General features: G+C 38.9%; 1 protein-coding gene across 1 annotated transcript in view; it reads left to right on the top strand.

Moving 5' to 3' along the window:
• Positions 1-21304, top strand: part of PDSS2 (decaprenyl diphosphate synthase subunit 2) — a 253935-nt gene that overhangs the window by 174897 nt on the left and 57734 nt on the right. Inside the window, exon 4 of the mRNA XM_026005773.2 lies at positions 2365-2439. Within this exon, the coding sequence (XP_025861558.1) occupies positions 2365-2439 (75 nt within the window). The remainder of the gene's footprint in view (positions 1-2364; positions 2440-21304) is intronic.

Here is a 21304-nt window from a genome sequence, read left to right as displayed (position 1 = left end):
TCCCGGGTCTCCAGGATCGCGCCCTGGGCCAAAGGCAGGCACCAAACTGCTGCGCCACCCAGGGATCCCCTTTGGTATAATTTTAAAAGTAAAGGGGCACCTGGGTGGCTCAGTTTGTTAAGCTCTGCCCTCAGCTCAGGTCATGATCCTAGGGTTTTGGGATCCAGCCCCGCATCATCAGGCTCCCTGCTCAATGGGGAATCTGCTTTTCCCTCTCCTGCTCCCCCTGCTTGTGCTCTCTCTCTCTCTCTTTCTGTCAAATAAATAAAATCTTTTTTAAAAAAATAAAAGTAAAGGAAACATTTCAGGCAATGGAAAGAGGCTTATGTGTGCACTGAGTCAGTCACCCTTGCCTGGGAAACACTTAACTCCCTTAGGCTATTCCTGCTTTTCATAATCTCTTACCATCCTTGATTTGTTAACCCAAAGAAGTCCAAAGTTTTTTCCTCAGTGGTCATCACTGAGTACGAGGGTGTATCCTGTTTGAGTGAGTGGCTTAATTGGAAGTATGGGTCATTTATAAATTATAAACTTGTAAGTGTAGGTCTGCCTATATTTGCTAATTACATAAAAGAGAAAAAGAGTGAGAGAATAAAATGTTTCTGTTGCTTCTCTCTGGTTTGAAATTTCGGGGAAGTAAAGGCATAATCTAGTTATCCAGAGCCATTGTTAAAAGTTCGTGCCATCATTTTGATGTTGAATGTTGGACTTTCTCTTTGAAATCCCTCTTCGCTTCACCAGTACTGGTCTCAGAGCTCAAACTGTTTCAAAACCATAACATTTCTTAGTGAGTGATTGATCTGTATTACGTGTCCAGCCATCAGGGGGATCTTGGGATGTTGCTTGTATAAACTGTAATCCAATCTGATGCTTTGCATTTAGTTACAATCTTTCATAGACCTATTGGCGATACTCTATCCTTCTGGATTTGGGAATAGGGCTTATCTGATACCTTCAGGGGGAAAAATCCATTCATTTTCTTTTCTCCCCACTTAAATAACTCAACACATCTGGTAACACTGTAGGATCATTGTCCTTCTAGTTCCTCTGCAGCTCATATTGCTACAATATTTCTTAAGTATTTGGTTACCTAAAGGGCAATGTGATTAAAAAAAAAAAAAAAAAGACTTTGTATAGGTCTTACAAATTAACCCATCTGCAGAGCTAGAAAAAAAAATATGCCTTTAATCAGCAAAATTTCCATATCAGCAGCCTTGTCTGTGTTACATAGTATGAATGTAAATATAAATTTGGAGATAAATGCCCATGTATTAAAATTTTAAAGCAAGTCTTTCCACAAATTAATATAATCTGCCTCTAAGAAAATGTTTATTAAATGTAAGGTACCTGAGATTAAAGTACCTTCTTGTTTGGGTCTGTATCCTTTGGCTTAATAATGTCTTCAATTACAAGAATGATAAAAGCTGAAACAAAATCCTTTAATTCAATCAGAACTGAGCTAAATTTTAGGAAGCAGAGAGTGGGAATCAGATACGGGAACTGCATAATATAGGAAGCTAAATATACAAGATATTAAGACTTTGTGAGAAGTGGTTGGGGCTGCTTTGAGGAATTCCGTTTGAAATGGCTGCATTGAACATTAGAGTAATACCACTATTTTATTCTCCTGAATTAAGATGTTTTATGCAAACAACTGTAAATTGTGCAGTAGCTCCAAAGAGACTGTTTTCTGCTTGTTTTACATTCTGGAACAAGTTCAGAGCTTTTGAATTTGCTTCTTCTTTTTTTTTTTTTTTTTTTTGTTAATAGCCTGAGTCTTGGAAATAATACAGGTTTGATGAATATGATTTCAATATTGCAGTTCTATAAAAATTTTTAGTGTTTATGGTACATTTGACCCAGGGGCCCTACACCAAACATATCCACAGTGCATTTTAAGTACAACAGAATGAACACATTTGAAAGGTTAACCATTCTTTTGCTTTTGCTTTTCTTTCTGTATTAAGTATGAAAATTAGCATTGTAATGACTCCCAGAATGGAGATATTGAAAAATTATCCACCTGACAGAAATAAACATACAGAAAATAAATCGAGTTAAAGATTTCATTAGATATCTAAAATTTAAGCTTATGTTCAAAATGGCTGTTACTGGATTTTCATGTATATTAGTTCAATGCTATGCTTATAAGATTTTTTTCTTGAATTATGCCTGAAAAAAATTGGATCACAGCTCTAATATCCAGGTGAGCAATGCCATTTGCCAGGATCTTTGTATATAGCCCTATTTTTTCTATCAAACACACATACTGCCTTGCTACCAAGCTTTCTGAGGCATTCTGAGGTAAAAATGTGGGCAAAATTTTATAATTATTTCTCTTGATTCTTTTTTATTGTTTTTTAGGTTGTGGAACTTTTAGCAAGCGCTCTTATGGACTTGGTCCAAGGAGTATACCATGAAAATTCTACTTCAGCAAAGGTAAGGATTTGGTATTCATTATAAAATGTTAAGTTAAAAACCCTCGTGGCAAAACTAGAATTGACGAGCGAAAATGTCATTCTTGTTTTGTGTTTAAATTGTACATGACATTTTTTTTAGATTAGTGTTTTGGCTACAAATTCATGGCCATACGCTTAGTACATAGCAGATTTAGCCAATTAAAACAACCTCTTATCCTCTGGCTGGATTCACAGTCTGTTCAATCTGCCGCAGCCCGGTAGACACCAGGATGCTGCTGGCTGGCAGGTAGCACCGTCACCAGGCAGGCAGGCTGGAGAAACAGCTCGTGCTGAGGTGGCTGGGCCCAGCCTTTCCCCCGAGGAAGGGGCTTTCCATGTCCCAGAAGAGTGGACATGATCTGAATAAGACCACTTTTGGGGGCCTGAGGGAGGAAGGTCTTTTACAAGATCCAGAATTTACTACAATTATTAACCTCTCTGTGATAAGAAGTAGGATGGTTGTGCAGTTGGATCATTTGGATTAATTATATGGACCTAGAATTAAGGTTTTTTGACTCATTTAACAGGACATCTTATGGGTTAGGTTTTATTTCTTTAAAATGCAGTTACTTCATTTCAGTAAGATATTGAATGTGAAGCAATTGCCTCATTGACCACCACCATCATTTAACATGGTATATACTGTTATACAGTATTCCTGTCTTAGTGTTTCATTATTCTAACTTTCTTAGCATCTGTATTAGCAAGATTTGATTCACTGCAAATTAGAGAAAATACGCACGTATGCACATCTTAGGCTTTTTGACATTTCCACTTGAAAAAAGAAAGACAAATTTTCCTGGAAATGAAACATAGGGCATGAGCAACTTGGATAGAAAATTTGAAAGTATAACCCAGGGACTCTGGATGGTTCAAAGAGTGGTAAGTAAAATATGAGCAATTGTACCTTGAACGTCTGCTAACATTTGGTTCAAGGAACCACAGTTCCCAGTAGGCATATCTAGCTTCGCCTAAGCAGCATAGTGGTATGTGGAGACCTGGCAAGGATATATGACCACAGTGGGACCCCCGTTTGCTGCATTTTTCAAAAACCTAACATACTTCACTATACCATAGCGGAGGGTTAATAGCAAATGGTAAAATGGAGGATTCCTAATGTAGCTCCACTCATAAAAAGTTGCCTCATATATAGTATGATAAAGATGATGATAGATGAGCACATAACACTGCCAAGCAACTCATCTATGTTTCTTCATTTAATCTTCACAGAAGTCTGCTAGCAGACACTACTGCTTCCCCATTTTATATATGGGAAAACTGAGGTTTAGAAAAGATTAAATAATTTGCCCACAGTCATACAACTTATTAGTTGAGATTTGAACTCCAGAGCTCAGACTCTTCTCATTTTCTGCCTCTCTACCTTAATGAAACCCAATTCGTTAGCATCCTCTGCCGTACCTGAGATCCCACCATTTTTGATGATTATAGTGACCTCTTCTGGTGGTTGAGCCATTGTTTTCCCCTGGGATAGTTCTAGGTGTTCAACTTAGTTCCATGTAAGATATTAATATTTTACAGTTAAGTACTTTAATTTTTAGGCGAAAGTGGTTTTTTTTTAGATTTTATTTATTTATTCATAGACACAGAGAGAAAGAGGCAGAGACACAGGCAGAGGGAGAAGCAGGCTCCATGCAGGGAGCCCGATGTGGGACTCGATCCCCAGACCCCAGGATCACACCCCAGGCTGCAGGCGGCGCCAAACCACTGCACCACTGGGGCTGCCCTTAGGCAAAAGTGTTATTACTGGTTTTAGGGTTCTTGATTTACCCGCTCCTACCATTTGTCCACCATAACTAATCTAATTCGGTAATAATTTCGTGAACATTTGTTAAGTACTTCCTATGTGTCAGGCAACCTAATGGCAACAACAATAATAAACACTCCGAGAGTACTTTACAGCGTGCTAATATTTTCTTTCTATACAATCACCATGAAAGGGGGGACATTGGTTGGTATGCCCATTTTATAGAGGAAAAGCCTGAAATTCAGGGATGACAAATAGCAGGAAAGCACAGTGTCTGGAAACTATTTGGGGATGCATGTTTCCCAGTGACATGACCTGAACCCAGGTTTTTTGAGTCCAAGTCCACATAATCTGTTTCTTCCTGGGAAAGAGAAAAGAGGAAGCAACAAAAGTCTTTGAAAGACTGTTGATCTGTGCACTGCCACTTAGTAAGCACTAATTGCTGACTTTGATTAGCTAGTTTTACTCAAAAGAATCTGTAGCGATGCTTTGTTGGTCTGCCCTCTTTCCCTACCATCTCCTCTAACACAGCCCTTGAAAGCACTAGAGACCTTCTTTAAGCAATTACATTCCTGAATATAGCCAAACCATATAAAGAGCTGTTTTGGGTTTTTGTTGGGGTTTTTTTTTTCCTTTTTTTCTTTTTATAACGGAAGCAAAATGCATAGTTGAACTGAAGCTGTGGGGGTGCTTCTTGATGTCTCCATTTGTGCCCTAGGTCCAATTTAGGTTAACCACATTTCCCTTCCTAACCAGAAAAATCCTGGCGCTCTTTATTTTCCCCCTCCTCTTAAGTGTGCTTGCCATTGCAATGGCAGTTCAGAATTTGGGTTTTCTGACTTGGCCCAGGAATCACTTCAGAGGCAGAGAGCACCGCCCCACATGGAGCGCCTTCAAGGTTTTCATGTTCTGGCATGACTGGGTAGCAGCCACAAGTGGAGGTCATGTGGGAAGCGAGTGGCACAACCTCCGTAGCCTTGGGCCAATTCAGTACACAAAAGAATTGCTTTGTGATTTAAAATCAGCTGCAAACCATTTCATCTCCCTAGGGAGAAGAGATACAATAGCAGTCTGTTTTCTATATGGCTACTTAAAGCAGTGATGGAGAACCTGGGTAGTACAAAAATAGCTTTTTGTGGAGTCGTATCTATGTGACCAGGGGAGATGCATTAAAAGCAAACGAGGGGAATTACAACTGAACAGGTTCAAAATCACCTTCTCCATAAGTTTGTAGAGTAATTACCTAATCCTCCTCTAAACGATGAAAATTTTGTGACTTCTGTCGGTAACACTCGACAGATAATAGGTAAATTGTGATCATGTAAACATTCGAAGTGATTTCGGAAATTCATCCCTTGTTCTAGCCATTGAAAAACAACATTTTTATTTTTGTGTTTGCTAGTCTGTGAGCCATTTTTCCCTTATAATAAAAATTAGCCATGTGCTTTCTTTAGCATTCATAATATCTCCCCTCCCACTACCTGTTTTGTTGTTGTTAGTTAGCTAATTGGAAAAAAAAGCATATTAAATAGAAAAATTGCATATATTTTTTAAAGATTTCATACATGAGAGACACCGAGAGAGACAGAGACAGGCAGAGGGAGAAGCAGGCTCCCTGTGGGGAACCCGATGCAGGACTTGATTCAGGACTTGATCCTGGCCCCTGGGACCAAGCTGTGAGCAGAAGGCAAACACTCAATCCCAGCCACTCAGGCGTCCTGAAAAATTGCATATTAAATGTAATGGTTGTTTACCATTCTAAGAGTTCCCCAGTAAGGTTCTGCCTGTTACTCACTATACCCAATAAATATTTTATGTTTTAGTAAAATTGGCTTTGAATCCACAGACCTTTATATCTAAAATAATCTTTTTAACATAGTTATCTTATACTTTGTTTCTAATTAGAAGAAAACTGCATGTTCATTAAATAAAAATTGAAAGCACAGAAAAAGGTCAAGAAGAAAATAAAAATTATTTTACATAAATCATTCCCCAGAAATGAATCATGATTACTCCTCAGTGTATTTCCTTCTAGATTTCATTCTGTATCTTTCCCATTTTAGAGTTACTATTCTATATGTTTTTACCCTGGTTTGTTCCCTAGGATTTGTCATTAAAAGTCTTCAAAATTTAATTTTAATAGCTACTTAATATTTCTCCCTACTACTATACTATAATTTACGGAACCATTGCACAATTTTTTAGATACTTACCCTGTTTTCTTTTTTGTAATGAATTTTAGCAATATTATGTATTATGATGAACCTCTTAGTGCATATGACTCTGCTCTATTTCATACTATTTGCTAAAAAAAATCTGAAAGTGAGATTTGTTTTTTAATCAAAATTAAGAATATTTTCAATATATTCCTATGCAGAAAAAGCTTGCTGTCCTTAGAAAAGCCAGCTTATAGGGCACCTGATGGCTCAGCCAAGTAAGCATCTGACTTGATTTTGGCTCAGGTCATGATCTCAGGATCATGGGATGGAGCCCTGCATCAGGCTCTGTGCTCAGGGGAGAGCCTGTTTGAAATTCTCTCCCTCCCTCTCCCTTTGCCCCTACCCCCTTAAGTAAGTAAATCCTTTTTAAAAAAGAAAAGAAAAACCTGCTTATAAGGTTGGCCCATGGCTGCCATCTAGGAACTTGGATTTTAGGAGTGTCTCTACCATTATCTAACTGATAAGTGAAGCTCACTGTACCCAAACTGTTTCTGCAAACAGTGTGGTTTATTTTGAATACCTACTTTCTGGGAGTCTGGAATTTTGGCATATGCTAGATAGGGGGAGACCAACCCCTCTGAAAAACTGAGCTCTGAGTTTCCAATAAATTCCCCAGTAGACAGCATTTCATATGTTATAGTATGTGTTAATTCTTGGAGGAATCAGTCACATCCTGTGTGACTCCACTGGTAGAGGATTCTGGGAAACTTGCATCCAATTTCCTGCAGACTTCATCTCTTGCAGCTTTTTCCCTTTGCTTGTTTTGCTTTGTATTCTTTTGCTGTAATAAATCATGAGTTCGACTGTGGGTTGAGTCTAGGAGTTCCTCCAAACAAGGCATGGAAACCTTGGAGTGGTCTTAGAGACCCCTAGACACTCTTTCTCTGGTTCCTTATTATTTATTTCCCACCCTCTCTTATTCCTTCCTTGAGAATCTAACCACGGTCCTCTACAACTCTCATGTTGGTGTTGAAATGGGGAACAGCATTTGAAGTGGGGAACCTCTTTCCTGTCTTCAGAGATTCTGTTAATGCTGGCTTGACTCCAGTCTCAGAAAGTGAGAGGGTTTTAAAGAGGATCCAGTTCTCTTGGAAAAGAACTGGTTTGAACATAGTCGCTAAAATTACAAAGATCCATTCTGGTTTTTTTTTCCAAGTGTAGATTATACTGTCAGTAGATTAAGAGAGATAGGAAAGATAACTTCTGTCCATCTATTTTTTTATTTCTTTACACTTATCTTCTATTATTAGTCCCTTAGCAGCTTTGAAGTAAAATATAAAAAAGATAATTCAGTCCACCAGAAAGTTATAGATTAACTCCTACCTGCAAAGCCCAATGCCACCTTCTAAAATACAAGAAAAAGATGAGCAAGATGAGTTTTGTCCATTGAAAAACCTAACAGGGGATGCCTGGGTGGCTCAGCAGTTAAGCACCTGCCTTTGGCTCAGGGTGTGATCCCGTGGTGCTGGGAGTCCCACATCAGGCTCCCTACATGGAGCCTGTTTCTCCCTCTGCCTGTGTCTCTGTCTCTCTCTGTGTCTCTCATGAATAAATAAATAAAATCTTTTAAAAAAGAAAAAAACTAACAGGAGGAAAATGTGAACAAAAGTCACATCTGGTTGGGAAAATCAGAAAAGACATGAAGGAGAATGTAATATATGAGATGGACATTTAAGAATGGAAAGGATGTCTGCTGATGGAGGAGGATGGCATTCCAGGCAGAGGAAACATGATCAAAAGTCGGGAGACATATTTAAGATTAGGGATTCATCCAAGTTAGAATAGAAAAATCATAAAAATACTGGAAAAGTATCTTTTGTCACATGATTGAAGACTTTCAATGCCAGATACAGAGCTAAAACCAGATATAGTACTTAAGAGAGGGATTGAATTTTTTTTAAAGATTTTATTTATTTATTCATGATAGAGAGAGGCAGAGACACAGGCAGAGGAAGAAGCAGGCTCCATGCCGGGAGCCCAACGCGGGACTTGATCCCGGGACTCCAGGATCGCGCCCTGGGCACAAAGGCAGGAACTAAACTGCTGAGCCACCCAGGGATCCCCTGGGATTGAAGATTTTTTGGGGGGGGGGGGAGGGGATTGAAGATTTTTAAACAAATAAATTACATGATCAAAATAACCTTTGGGAAAGCTAATTCATCAGTTGTCATTATGATGATTTACAGGGGTTAGAGGTATATAAAAACAATTGGAAAGCCCAAACAATAAAGGCTAGGGGTAATCTTCCTCCACTTTAACATAGTTGGCCCTTTCTTGATATTCATATCTCTACATCAATATTACCTTTTCAGAAACGAGCCCCCCACCCAATCCTAAGTAGCCACCCTACTTAATTCCCTTTATTTTATTAATCACAGTTGTAACTATTTGATATTATTCTTATAGTTTCTCCTACAAGCATATTAGCTCCATGGGAGGTGGGATTTTGTTTATCATTGTATTCCCAATACCAGAACAGTGCCTAACACATTAGTAGTTACTCAAAAATAGTTGTTAAATTAATGATGTAGCTTTATTGATGTACAGTAAATTGCAAATATTTAAAGTACACAATCTGATGGGTTTTTTAAATGTATTTTTTAAGATTTTATTTATTTATTTGACACAGAGAGAAAGAGCACAAGCAGGGGAGCGACAGGTAGAGGGAGAGGGAGAAACAGGCTCCCCACTGAGCAAGGAGCCCAATGAGGGACTCAATCCTAGAACCCTGAGATCATGACCTGAGCTGAATGCAGACGTTTAACTGACTGAGCCACCCAGGTACCCCTGATATGTTTTGATCTATGTGTGCACCAGTGAAACTGTCATCACAATCAAGATAATGATTACTCCATTACTCCAAAAAAAAAAAAGCAGGCTTGCTTACTGCTTGCTACAAGAGCAGTAATCCCCAAAACTCAGTGGCTTTTTTTTTTTTAATCTATAACACAAATCCACTGAAGTATAGCATCCATCTGAGCCTACATTGTTGCCCCTGCAGGACTTGAGACCAAGGATCACCAGCACAAATATGCCGATGCAAATGCTTCTTGCTGTGCATGAATAATAAAGTCCTTTGTCTCTGATCCAGGAATCTTGTGTCTTCAAGCATCCCCAGTCACAGACTAACTCATTAGTTTGTATTTAAGGTAAAGCAAAACCTCTGATCCAACGGCTAGATGTAACACAATGTTGATGTAGTGCAAATGGACATTCTTTCCTTGCTTCTGATGGTAGGAAGAGGACATTCAGTATTTCACCATTAATTTCCAGGTTAGCTGTAGGGTTCTTTGTTAATAGAAGCTCTTGATTAGTGGCGAAGTTCTCTTGTATTCCTAATTTCCTGAGAGTTCTTTATCAGGAATTAATGTTGATTTTGACCATTTTTTTCCTACAGCTTTTGAGGTGATCATTTTTTTCTGTTTTTTTTTTTTTTTTTCCTCTTTTAGGTTTTCCTCTTTTAACCTATTAATATGGTGAATGAACTGATTAATTACCAAATGTTAAGCCACCTTTGCATTCCTGGAGTAAACCTCACATGATCTTGATGCAGTCTCCTTTTTATATATTGTCAAATATGATGTGCTAAAATTTTGTTAATGTTTCCATCTTTTTTTGTTTGTTTGTTTCCATCTTTATTATTGCAAAATAAATTGGGAAATATTTCCTCCTTCAAGCAGAGGGAGAGGGATGAGTCAACTCCATGCTGAGTATGGAGTCTGATGGGGGGCTCAGTCCCACAACTGAGATCATGACCTGAGCCAAAACCAGTAATGAGACTCCCAACTGACTGGGCCACCCAAGTGACCCTCCTTTTTTATTTTTTTGAAAGATTTTTGTGTAGAATTAGTATTATTCTTTCTTTAATTGTTTGATAGAATTCATTAGTTAGGCCATTGGATTTTTCTTTGTGGGAAAGTTGGGGTTTTTTAAAATTACAAATTTAATGCTTTAAAAATTATTGGACTGTTTAGGGTTATGTGTTTCTTAACTTTGGCAGTTCATGTCTTATAAAGAAACTTTATTTCATCTAAGTTGTCAGATTTATTGGCATAAAGTTCTTAATAATATCCCCACATTATCCTTTAATATATGTAGAATTTGTAGTGCTGTCACCTCTCTCATTTCTAATACTGGTAATGCTCCCCCGCCCCTCCATTAAGAGGCTTAACAATATTATTGATTTCAAAGGACCAGCTTTGGTTTCACTGACTTTTTCTCTTTCACCTTTCTCTACTCTTTTCTTCTGATTACTTTGGTTTATTTCCTTTTTTTTTTTTTTTTTAATTTTTTAAGGTCTCGTTTATTTGAGACCTGTTTTTTTTTTTTTTTAAGATTTTTAATTTATTTATTTGACAGAGGTGGGGGTTGGGGAGCACAAGCAGGCAGAGCAGCAAGCAAAGGGAGAAGCAGAAGCAGGCTTTCCGCTGAGTAGCAAGCCCATCATGAGGCTCTGAGGCTCCATCCCAGGACCCTGGAATCATAGCCTGAGCCAAAAGCAGACACCTAACCACCTGAGCTACCCAGGCTCCCCAAGACCTGTTTTCTTTTCTAATATGATATTTAGTGCAATGAATTTCTCTTTGAGTGCTACTTTAGTGACATCCCACAAATTTTCATTATGTTGCTTTTAAATTTTCATTCAGTTCAAACTAATTTCTCTTGATTTTTTTTATTTGACAAATGGATTATTTAAAACCTTGTTATTTAGTCTAAATGTTTTGAGACTTTTCCAGATGTCTTTCTGTTATTGATTTATAATACTATTGTGGTTAGAGAGCATATTTTATATGGTTCGTATTATTTTAAATGTATTGAGAGTTGTTTTATGACCCAGATATGATTTATCTTGGGAAGTGTTCACTTAAAAGAATAAGTATTCTGCTATTTTTTATGGAGTGTTATGTAAATATCAATTAAGTCAGATTGGTTGATAGTGTCATTAAAGTCTTCTATATCTGTAATTGTTTTCATTCAGCTCGTTTTCTCAATTACTAAGAGAAGGGTGTTAAAGTTTCTGACTATAATTATTGATTTTTTGCTTTCTCCTGGCCATAGTTCTGTCAGTTTTTCCATCATGTATTTCAAAGCTCTGCTTTAGGCACATTAACCTTTAGGATCCTTATGTTATCTTGATGATTTGATCCCTTTATCACTATCTTTTTTTAATGATCTTTTTTTAGCCCTAGTAATATTCTTTATATTGATTTTTGTCTTGTTTTGTTTTTCTGATCTCTCCCTTATCTGATACTAATTTAACCACTCCAACTTTCTTTTAATTGAAATGAGGTATATCTTTTTCCATTCTTGTACTGTTTTTATATTTAAAGTGGGCTTTGTATATGTAGCATTTATTTGGATCTTGCTCTTTTATTCAGTCTGGCAATCTCTACCTTTTAATCTGTGAGTTTAAATCAGTTACACGATATGTTTATTGAAACGACTGAGTTTAACTCTGCTATTTTGTTATTTGTTTGCTATTTATCCCATTTGTTCTTTTTTCCATTTTCTTCTTTTTCTGCTTTCCCTTACATTGTTTTTTTACAATGCCCTTTTGCCTCCATTTTTACTTGTTAACTACAACTCTTTGCTGCATTTTTAGTAGTTACTCTTGAATTTATAATATATGGCTTTAATTTATCACAGTTTAGTTTCAATGATAGTATACTTTTACTTATAGGGGAAGCTTACAAATGGTTATTTCTACTTCTTCCCTCTCAGGCTTTGTGTTATTTTCATATATTTAGTTTGTGTATACTATAAATCTCACAACATAGTGTTACTATGTTTGCTTTAAACATTGAATTATATTTTAAAGGGTCTTAAAATTTTTTAAGTCTTTTATATTATCCCCATAGTTTATATCTTCAGTGCTTTTCATTTCTTTCTGTCAATCATTCAATCATCCAAATTTCTATGTGGTGTTATTTTCCTCCTTCATAGACTTCTTTCAACATTACTTCAAGTACAGGTTTACTGGTGATTAATTCTTCCAGCTTTTGTATAAGAAAAAACTTTTATTTTGACCTTGTTTTTAAGATATATTCAATGGATATAAAATTCAAGATTGACAAATTTTTATGTTACTTCACTGTCTTCTTACATATGTTTCAGAAAAGAAAGTTGCTGCCATCCTTATTTTTGTTGCTTATTTTTGTCCACATTTTGTACAAAATGTGTCTAAATTTCTCGCACTGTTTCTATTTTTTTTCTCAGCCATTGGTTTTGAGCATTTGAATTATGATGTGCCTTGGTGTCATATTTTTCATGTTTCTTGTGCTTAGGGTTCATTGAGCCTCTTAGATCTGTGAGTTTATTGTTTTCATCAAATTTGGAAAATTTTTGATCATTATTTCTTCCAAATACTTTTTCTGTCCTCCTCTCTCCTTCTCACAGGCTCTCAAATTACTTCTGTAATAGGTTGCTTAACAGAGCCCACTGTTGCTGTATTTTTTTTCAGTGTTTTTCTCTTTGCATTTCATTTTGGATAATTTCTATTGGTGTACATTCAAGTTCACCAATTTATATCTTCTGTGTTTCTATTTAACATGCTCAGTGTTTCTTCTAGTTCCTAGACCATATGGACTACAGTTATGAAAACTGTTTTAATATCCCTGTCTCCTAATTCTATCATCTGTGTCATTTCTGAGTTGATTTCGATTGACTGATTTTTCTCCTCATTTTGCATTGTGTTTTCCTAGCCCCCTTACTTTTTTTTTTTTTTTGCATGCTTGGTTTTCTTTTTTAAGATTTTATTTATTTATGCATGAGAGACAGAGAGAGAGAGAGAGAGAGAGAGAGAGAGAGGCAGACACACAGGCAAAGGGAGAAGCAGGCTCCACTCAGGGAGCCCAACATGGGACTCAATCCCGGGTCTGCAGGATCCCACCCTGGGACAAAGGCGGTGCTAAACCGCTGAACCACCGGGGCTGCCCGTATGCTTGGTTGTTTTTGAGTGGGTGCCAGACACTGTGAATTTTACTTCGTTGGATTCTAGATCTTTTTGTATCTCTATAAATATTCTTGAGTGCTCTTCTGGAATACAGTTTAGTTACTGGAAAACGTTTGATCTTTTCAGGTCTTTTAAGTTTTGTTAGGCAGGACTGGAATAGCATTTAGTCTAGGTCTAATTTTCCCCACTTCTACAGCAAAACCCTTCTGAGTACTCTGCTGATACCTTGTGAATTATGAGGCTTTCCACTCTTGACTAGTGGGAACAGGAACTAATCCCAGCCCTGTATGAGCTCTAGGGATTGTTCCCTCAATACCTTCTGAATGGTTCTTTCCTCACACTTTGATAGTATTCTTGCACCCATGCATTGGTAATACTCAGCTGAAGACTTCAGGGAAACCCTTTGTAGATCTCCAGAACTCTCTGTGTACCTCTCCTGAGTACCCTGCCCTGTGCAGTGGAAGTACATGTAGGTCAAGGGCCAAGGAGTTCAACAGATGTTCTCTTTCTCAACTTATTAAGTGACTGAAAATTTATGTCTCTTGCTTTCTTACTGTCTCACTGTGTATTTTGTGGAATCAAGTCAATGTTCATCATCCTTTAACCTGTTCTTTATGTATCACAGCCTTTTGTTTTAGTGCTAAGTACCATCTAAATAGCATTTTCCCGTAAAATTTACTGCTTTGCACAAAAATATGTTTTAAAAAGTAATAGACAATAATTAGAAATGTAGGTATTTATACAGGTTGGTCCCAGTGTCTTTGTCTGCAGATTATAGTATTTCTAGTCTTTTATGAGAGGCCTCAAGCTAAAACCACCCAGCTGAGCCATTACTGAATTCTGAACCAAAGAAATTGTGAAATATAATAAATGTTTCCATGTCCTTTGTCATTTAACCACAATCTTCTCTCACGGTGGGCAGGGTGTATTTCTATGCTCTTGAACTCTGCACCCAGCCATTTGACTTCCTTTGGGCAATAGGAGGCTCTCTTGGGCTTCTGTGCTCACTATGCAGAAAATCTGTTCTGGCTAGACTTCTGGTCCAGTAAGAATGAGAAACACTTGAAACAGAGCCTCTCCAGCCAACCCAGAAACATACGGTGAGAAGCAAAGCCACCAGTCTAGATTAGCTGAACATAGCCCATCCGCAGACACAACTGATTACTGTTTTGAAGCCCCAGAGTCTGGGTGTAGCTTTACCAATAGTGAATTGGGAGTCAGAAAGAGTCAGAGGGGGTTGCCTGAGTGGCTCAGCAGTTGAGTGTCTGCCTTTGGCTCACAGTGTGATCGGGGCGGGGAATCAAGTCCTGCATCGGGCTCCCTGCCAGGAGTCTGCTTCTCCCTCTGCCTGTGTTTCTGCCTCTCTCTCTCTGTCTCTCATGAATAAATAAATAAAATATTGAAAAAAAGAAAAAAAGAGTCAAAAGATCTCTGGAGACCTGGAGGTCTATCTAGGCCAACCCTGTCATTAGGGTTCTGATTGGAGCAGTTGACTGGAGGCTTCTAGCCTGAGGACCCAAGTCCTGCCTTCCAGGACTAGAAACTACCAAGTAACTGGATTGCCAACCCTCCCCAGGCTGAAGAGAGCAGAGGTTTCGTTCTTAGAATTTCAGGAAGGTCATGTCATGGCTGTTCAGGAAGCATCTACAATGGGGGTTTTGTGTGTGTGTGTGTCTGTATGTGTGCATTTGTTAAAGCTCTCCTAGTTTGTTAATCTTTATGAATAATCTGCACAATCACCACAGACAAAGTCACTGCAGAATCTGTTCCTTTTTCCTAGCACTTTTTTGGCCTCTGCAGTTCCCCTGACTTTTTTCAGTCTGTTCTTGTGTACCTTTCAGTGTTTTCTCAAGATCTTTTCTTTTTCATACAGGCCACATCCTACTAATCTGTATTTGGGTTCATGAATCATAAGTCATTAAAGCCAGTTGTCTTGCCGCCACCAAAATGAGCTTTGAATCCAAATGCAAAGATGACCTCCGATGTGGTCTTGTACATTTTAGTAAGTTTTTCCTAAATTTCTGTCATAGTTACTGTTGCCTTCCTAGGTTGAAGGACATTGATGACCATTCCTTTCCACTAGTTAGTTGGTTGTGGATTTCTTCATGTTATTCATGATAGCAGTCATCCTCAGGCAGCCAGAGAAGAATACAGTGTTTCTATGGGGATGTCATTGTGCAGCGTGCCAGCAGAAGCATAAAATAATGTGGAAAATCCAGGGCTTTGCAGACTCTTCCCATAAAAATGGATGAAAGTGGGCAAGGAAGGTTAACTAGAGAATCAGTGAGTTTGAGTTCAAAGAAGCTAATTAACCTTTTCAAAGTGGAAGGGAGTTCATGTTGGAAGTTTATTTTTGTAGATTAGAAATAGGAAGAGTTTATTTTCCTTTCTGTGGGATTAAAAATTGTGTGTGTGTGTGTGTGTGTGTGTAAAAACTATATTGAAAAGAAAACATATTTTAAGAGATTTAAAAGTGAAACAGTGAGTGCCATATAAAAGTATTAAGATACTCTGGGGTATATTTCACTGGTACATTTACTCACAACCTGTCCCTCACATTGCACCCAAGGCATGTATTAACGAGCTAATAAAACATGCCATGTCATGTTTTATTGTTTGCTGGGCATCTGTTCAAGCTTATATCACTCACATATCCAAGACTTTGAAGATGCTAGTAGTGGTGATAATAAATACCTATAATTTTACTAACATCCTTTTTTCATAAAGTAGGCACAGTCTTAAATCATTCATTGCAAATAAAAATACTGAATTTATTCCGACTTAAAGGCTACTGAGAGTGTTTTTAAAAATATTTATTTATTTATTTATTCATAAGAGATACAGAGAGAGAGGCACAGACACAGGCAGAGGAAGAACCAGGCTCCATGCAGGGAGCATGATATGGGACTCCATCCCGGGGCTCCAGGATCACACCCTGGGCTGAAGGCGGCGCTAAACCACTGAGCCACCCGGGCTGCCCTGAGAGTGGTTTAAAATGCTTTTTTTAATTATGAAATGTATCATTCATACAAAAGAGTATATGTAACAGATACATGTAGTAGAATAGAATAAGAATAAGAAAGAAATTATAAGAAGAATAAGAATAAAAAAGGTACTCACCATCGCATTTAAGCAATAGTACTGTATCTTTTTTAATCCACACAGTGTTTTTATTTAAAGGAAATAGCAAATGTATTGTGAAGCAAGCGTATTAGAATCAAATGTAGGAGTATTAAGTTAAATATATAGAGGTGAAAAGTGAAGGTTGATATACTGAGAAGGCAAAAAAGCTGTTGGTGACTGAGACAGCTTAGTACATATAATGGTCCTATCAATTAAGTAGACCCTCACGTTTAGAGTGGGTCTGTTGGTGAATGTTTTTATTTGTTCAGTGTTTAAATTGAATTTGTAGACCATTTAAAGGTACTCTAGGTCACTCACTGATAGCTATCACAGCAAAACAACTTAAGAGGCAGTTTATTTGCCTGAGAGATAAAACATGACTATTAAGCATGTAAATTGTTTAATAGAATACCATTCTGATCACAGGACAAGAATAGACCTTTCAGAAAATGTAGCCCAAGCCTTCAATTACCAGTTGTCTATATGCCAGTGAGTCTCAATTTATATCTCCATTCCAGACCACTCCTGAGCTCTAGTGCTAGATATTTTGCTGCTTATTCAATATTTCTTCTTGGAGCTCTTTACAGACACATCAGACTCAGTATATGTAAGACCTGATATATGATCTTTCCCTCCAAACCCACTCCATTCTTCTCTGTCTTCCTAAAGGGCACCAGTGTTTATCCACATTATCAGGTCAGAAACATAGGCATCATCCTTAACCCCTCTGCCACTCACCTAGCTTACCCCCATGGCTGCCTTGCTCCATCTTCTGTATCATCACCTTAGCCAGGCACATAACTGCAAGGGAGCAGAGAAAGCAAGAAAGGTGCTCTCCTGAGCTCTCTTCAGAAGTACAGTGTGGTGGTTTTAAGAAAAAAAAAAGGCCACAATTATTATTCCAATTTTTTTTTTTTTTTACTTTCCTCCCATTGTCTCCTATCAAGTAGTGAGGATCTATGTCTCTTTCCCTTAAATCTCAATGGGCTTGTGAGAGCCTCAACCAATAAAATACTATAGAAGTGACGCTACATGACTTCTCAGGCTCGGCCATAAAAAGGTCTCTTAGGATGCTTGCTGTCTTGAAACCCTTCCTCTGTCTGGTCTCTCTGAGAACTCAAGTAACTCAGCTGCGTTTCGGGAAGTCATGTGATGAGCCCGCAGGAGGCGCTCCATCCTCAGTCCCAGAAGGACCTCACCGAGGTATGGGTAAATAAGCTATCTTATGGGGATTGGATCTCTGATAACTCAGTGGTTCCAGCCCCTAGCCAATAGATCATGCCCAGCTTTTCGAGTCTTCCTGAGAGGCCCCAGGGAATCATGTAGCAGACAGACACCAGCCATCCTCTGTGTTCCAATTCCTGACCCACAGAATCTGTGAGCATAAATCAAATGGTTGCCGTGTTTATGCCACTAAGGTGTAGGGTGGTTTGTAATGCAGAAATAGATAATCCCCTTTTAGATCTTCTCAACATATTTTAAGGTGGTATGTTAATATGATGGTTGTGAAGACTCTGCTGCAAGACACTGTGAGGGACAGCCTAAATGTGCTTTCAGAATATCACTGATCAAGTCCTAACATTTATGCAGAAGGTGCTTATGTTTGTCAGCTTGGTTTGCCACAATAAAATACCAGAGACTGGAAGGCTTGAACAACAATTTTATTTTTTCACAGTTCTGGAGGCTAGAAGTCCCACGTGAAGGCTCTGGCCAATTTGGGGCATCGGGCACAGTTAACCTGACAACACCATGATATCAAGGTTTTCTGTCTCTCTGCCCTGCCTCCTAGTGTCCTGTGTATTATCAGGCTGGTGGCAGTTTGGCTATAGTTGTCCTGGGTGTGTCTTACCAAGACAGAGCAACATCCAGAAGAAACAGTTGCTTAGTTCCCCCTGGATCTCTCCCTGGAGCCTCCTGGTAGACTTCCCTCCTGTCTCCTTAGCTAGAAGTAAACCAGGTGCCCATTCCTAAAGTAATCATTGGTAAGTATTCCATGAAACGGGGTACATGCAAAATGACCCCCAAAGGCCGAAAGAGCTGTAAGACTGAAGAAAAAGGCAAGACAAGTTCAGTTTGGTGGGAAATGGCTTATTAGGGGGACTCATGGACAGAAGCATGTGTTGGTAGCAGCTAGGCTGCAACCCCCACCTCCCTTAGGACCTATCTTTATAGTCTGGAGGCTGGGAGTCCATACTAAGGAACCACCGGGAGGAGAATATTTAAGAGTAGGTGTGGATCCTAGTCCTTATCTCCTGGGGGCAGATCCAGGGCATTGTGCCCTGAGGGCATACTTAAGGGTGTCGTTAAATAAAGGGAAAGAATGTGGAAAGGGAAGGGGACTGCTCTGTAGGAGGCTTCAGGTCCCAGAACCATCATCATGGCAGATTTGTCCAGGGTGATATTAGTCTGGTTTACCATCAGAGCAGCAAGTACCTGAACAAAATTATTTGGTCTTGTTAGTAAGGAGGGAAAGAGAGGAAAGTGGATCCTGGGTGAACCGCATCCTGTCCACAACAGGGAGCTATTTTGTTTCACTTTTTGAGCAACTTCTCTGGTTCCTGCCTCTCTGTCTCTGTTAGCTACCGCTTCACCTATCTGCTCACCTAGACTAGAATACTTCACCCCTTAATGGATCTTCTCTTTCTATTCCTTCCCCTCCCATCTAAACTGTCTCTGGAACAACCCAGCTAAATTGCATGTGTAGTCATATCCTTTCCCCTGCCAAAAACAGTTTCCTAACACTTAAATGATAAGATCCAAACCTCTGGACCTCTTACGTAACTAGTCTCCTCTTTCTTCACCTACCTCCCACTGTATGCTTCAACAGTATGGAACTAATACTCATGCCCCAAAGTTATCCTCTCCCTTCCCTTCCCTTCCCTTCCTGGCTAATTACGGTTCATCATTCAAAACTAGATTCAGGGGATCCCTGGGTGGCGCAGCGGTTTAGCGCCTGCCTTTGGCCCAGGGCGCGATCCTGGAGACCCGAGATCGAATCCCACGTCGGGCTCCCGGTGCATGGAGCCTGCTTCTCCCTCTGCCTATGTCTCTGCCTCTCTCTCTCTCTCTGTGTGTGACTATCATAAATAAATAAAAATTTAAAAAAAAAAGATTAAAAAAAAAAACAAAACTAGATTCAGTTCCAGCAGTCCCCCCATTGAAGCCTCCTTTAACTCTTCCTTGATAGAAGTACTTGCTCCCTTCTTTGTACTGTAAGCATGGCTCTCTTTTCAGATACCAAACTGCTTTCTATTTACTGTGTTTCTCCTCTGCTGAACTTCTAATTTTTATATCCACATATAGTAAGCTCACAGAAAAATCAGCTACCCGCATCTCCTGCACGGATGTGTGGTATATCAAACACCAGCCTACGCTGTGCATTTCAAAGCAGACCATGTTTCCTCTCCGTGCTGACCAGTCTGTTCATCTCAAAGAATTATTCAGTATTCCCTACTACATACCCTACTGTGCAAACCATCTGAAGACTATCTGCTGCCCTCTAGCTCTACAGATACCACCTGCTGAAGGATTTGTGCTGTAAAAGCCTTTCTCCATCCTGACCCCTTTTCAGCGTGGTCATTCCCATACATCTCAGCAAGAACTAACTAGTGAGGATGCCAGGAAGGAACTGGCTGGCTCTCAACCAAGGATTCCCTGGTAACCCTTCTCTCTAATTGGTGAGTGAAGTTTTAATAGCTTTAAATTGTATAGAAGCATTTTTTTTAGGGACACATGGGTGGCTCAGTGGTTGAGCGTCTGCCTTTGGCTCGAGTTGTGATCCTGGGGTCCTGGGATTGAGTCTCACATCAGGCTCCCCAGAGGGAGCCTGCTTTTTCCTCTGCCTGTGTCTCTGCCTCTCTCTCTGTGTCTCTCATGAATAAATAAATAAAATCTTTTTTTAAAAAAAGCATTTTTTAAAAAAAACAGTATTTAGTTATACGCATGTATCAGATCTTACCAGTTTCTCTTCCATGATTTACATAGATATAAAGCTTCTTTACTGTCTCCCATGTGATTGGATTATAAATCAGAGCAAATTATTTTACCTTGTTAGATGATTCTGTTAAAATACTACACTTTTTTTTTTTTACTCTCTAGGGAGAAAAAAATGCTTATGATGTCTACTGTTTCTGATCTTATTACTCATGCTCTAGACTCTTGGAGTTTTTTCAGTAGATATTATTAAAAGACTTAATTTACAGGTTGAAAATGCTTTTTTGATACGTAGATAAAACATGTCATTCACTCTTAAATACAGCCTAGTTTCTCAACTACAAAAGATTTTGCATATATTTCTATTATGTATTAAGCAAAATAGAATTTAGTTGCTATACCTCTGAAACCCAGCTCTGCCACTTACTAATATCTGATTTGGGTCAAAATATAGTCTTCAAAACTCTTTACCTTTTATTTTATTTTTTAAAGATTTTTGCTTATTCATTTGAGAGGGAGGGAGAGAAGGAGAGAGCACAAGCCAGGGGGAGGAGCAGAAGAGGGAGAAGCAGACTCTCCACCAAGCACGGAGCCTGATGGACTTGGCAAGGGGGTCTCTATCCTAGGACCCTGAGATCATGACCTGATCCTAGGGCAGCCACCCAACCAACCGAGCCACCCAGGCACCCCAAACCTCCTTACTTTTTTTTTTTTATGATAGTCACACAGAGAGAGAGGGAGAGAGAGAGAGAGAGAGAGAGGCAGAGACACAGGCAGAGGGAGAAGCAGGCTCCATGCACTTGGAGCCCGACGTGGGATTCGATCCCGGGTCTCCAGGATTGCGCCCTGGGCC

The sequence above is a fragment of the Vulpes vulpes genome, chromosome 1 (assembly GCF_048418805.1).
Source record: "Vulpes vulpes isolate BD-2025 chromosome 1, VulVul3, whole genome shotgun sequence".
NCBI classification, from domain to species: Eukaryota; Metazoa; Chordata; class Mammalia; order Carnivora; family Canidae; genus Vulpes; species Vulpes vulpes.
Note: the sequence above shows the minus strand (reverse complement) of the source record. Positions and strands in the feature narration are given on the sequence as shown.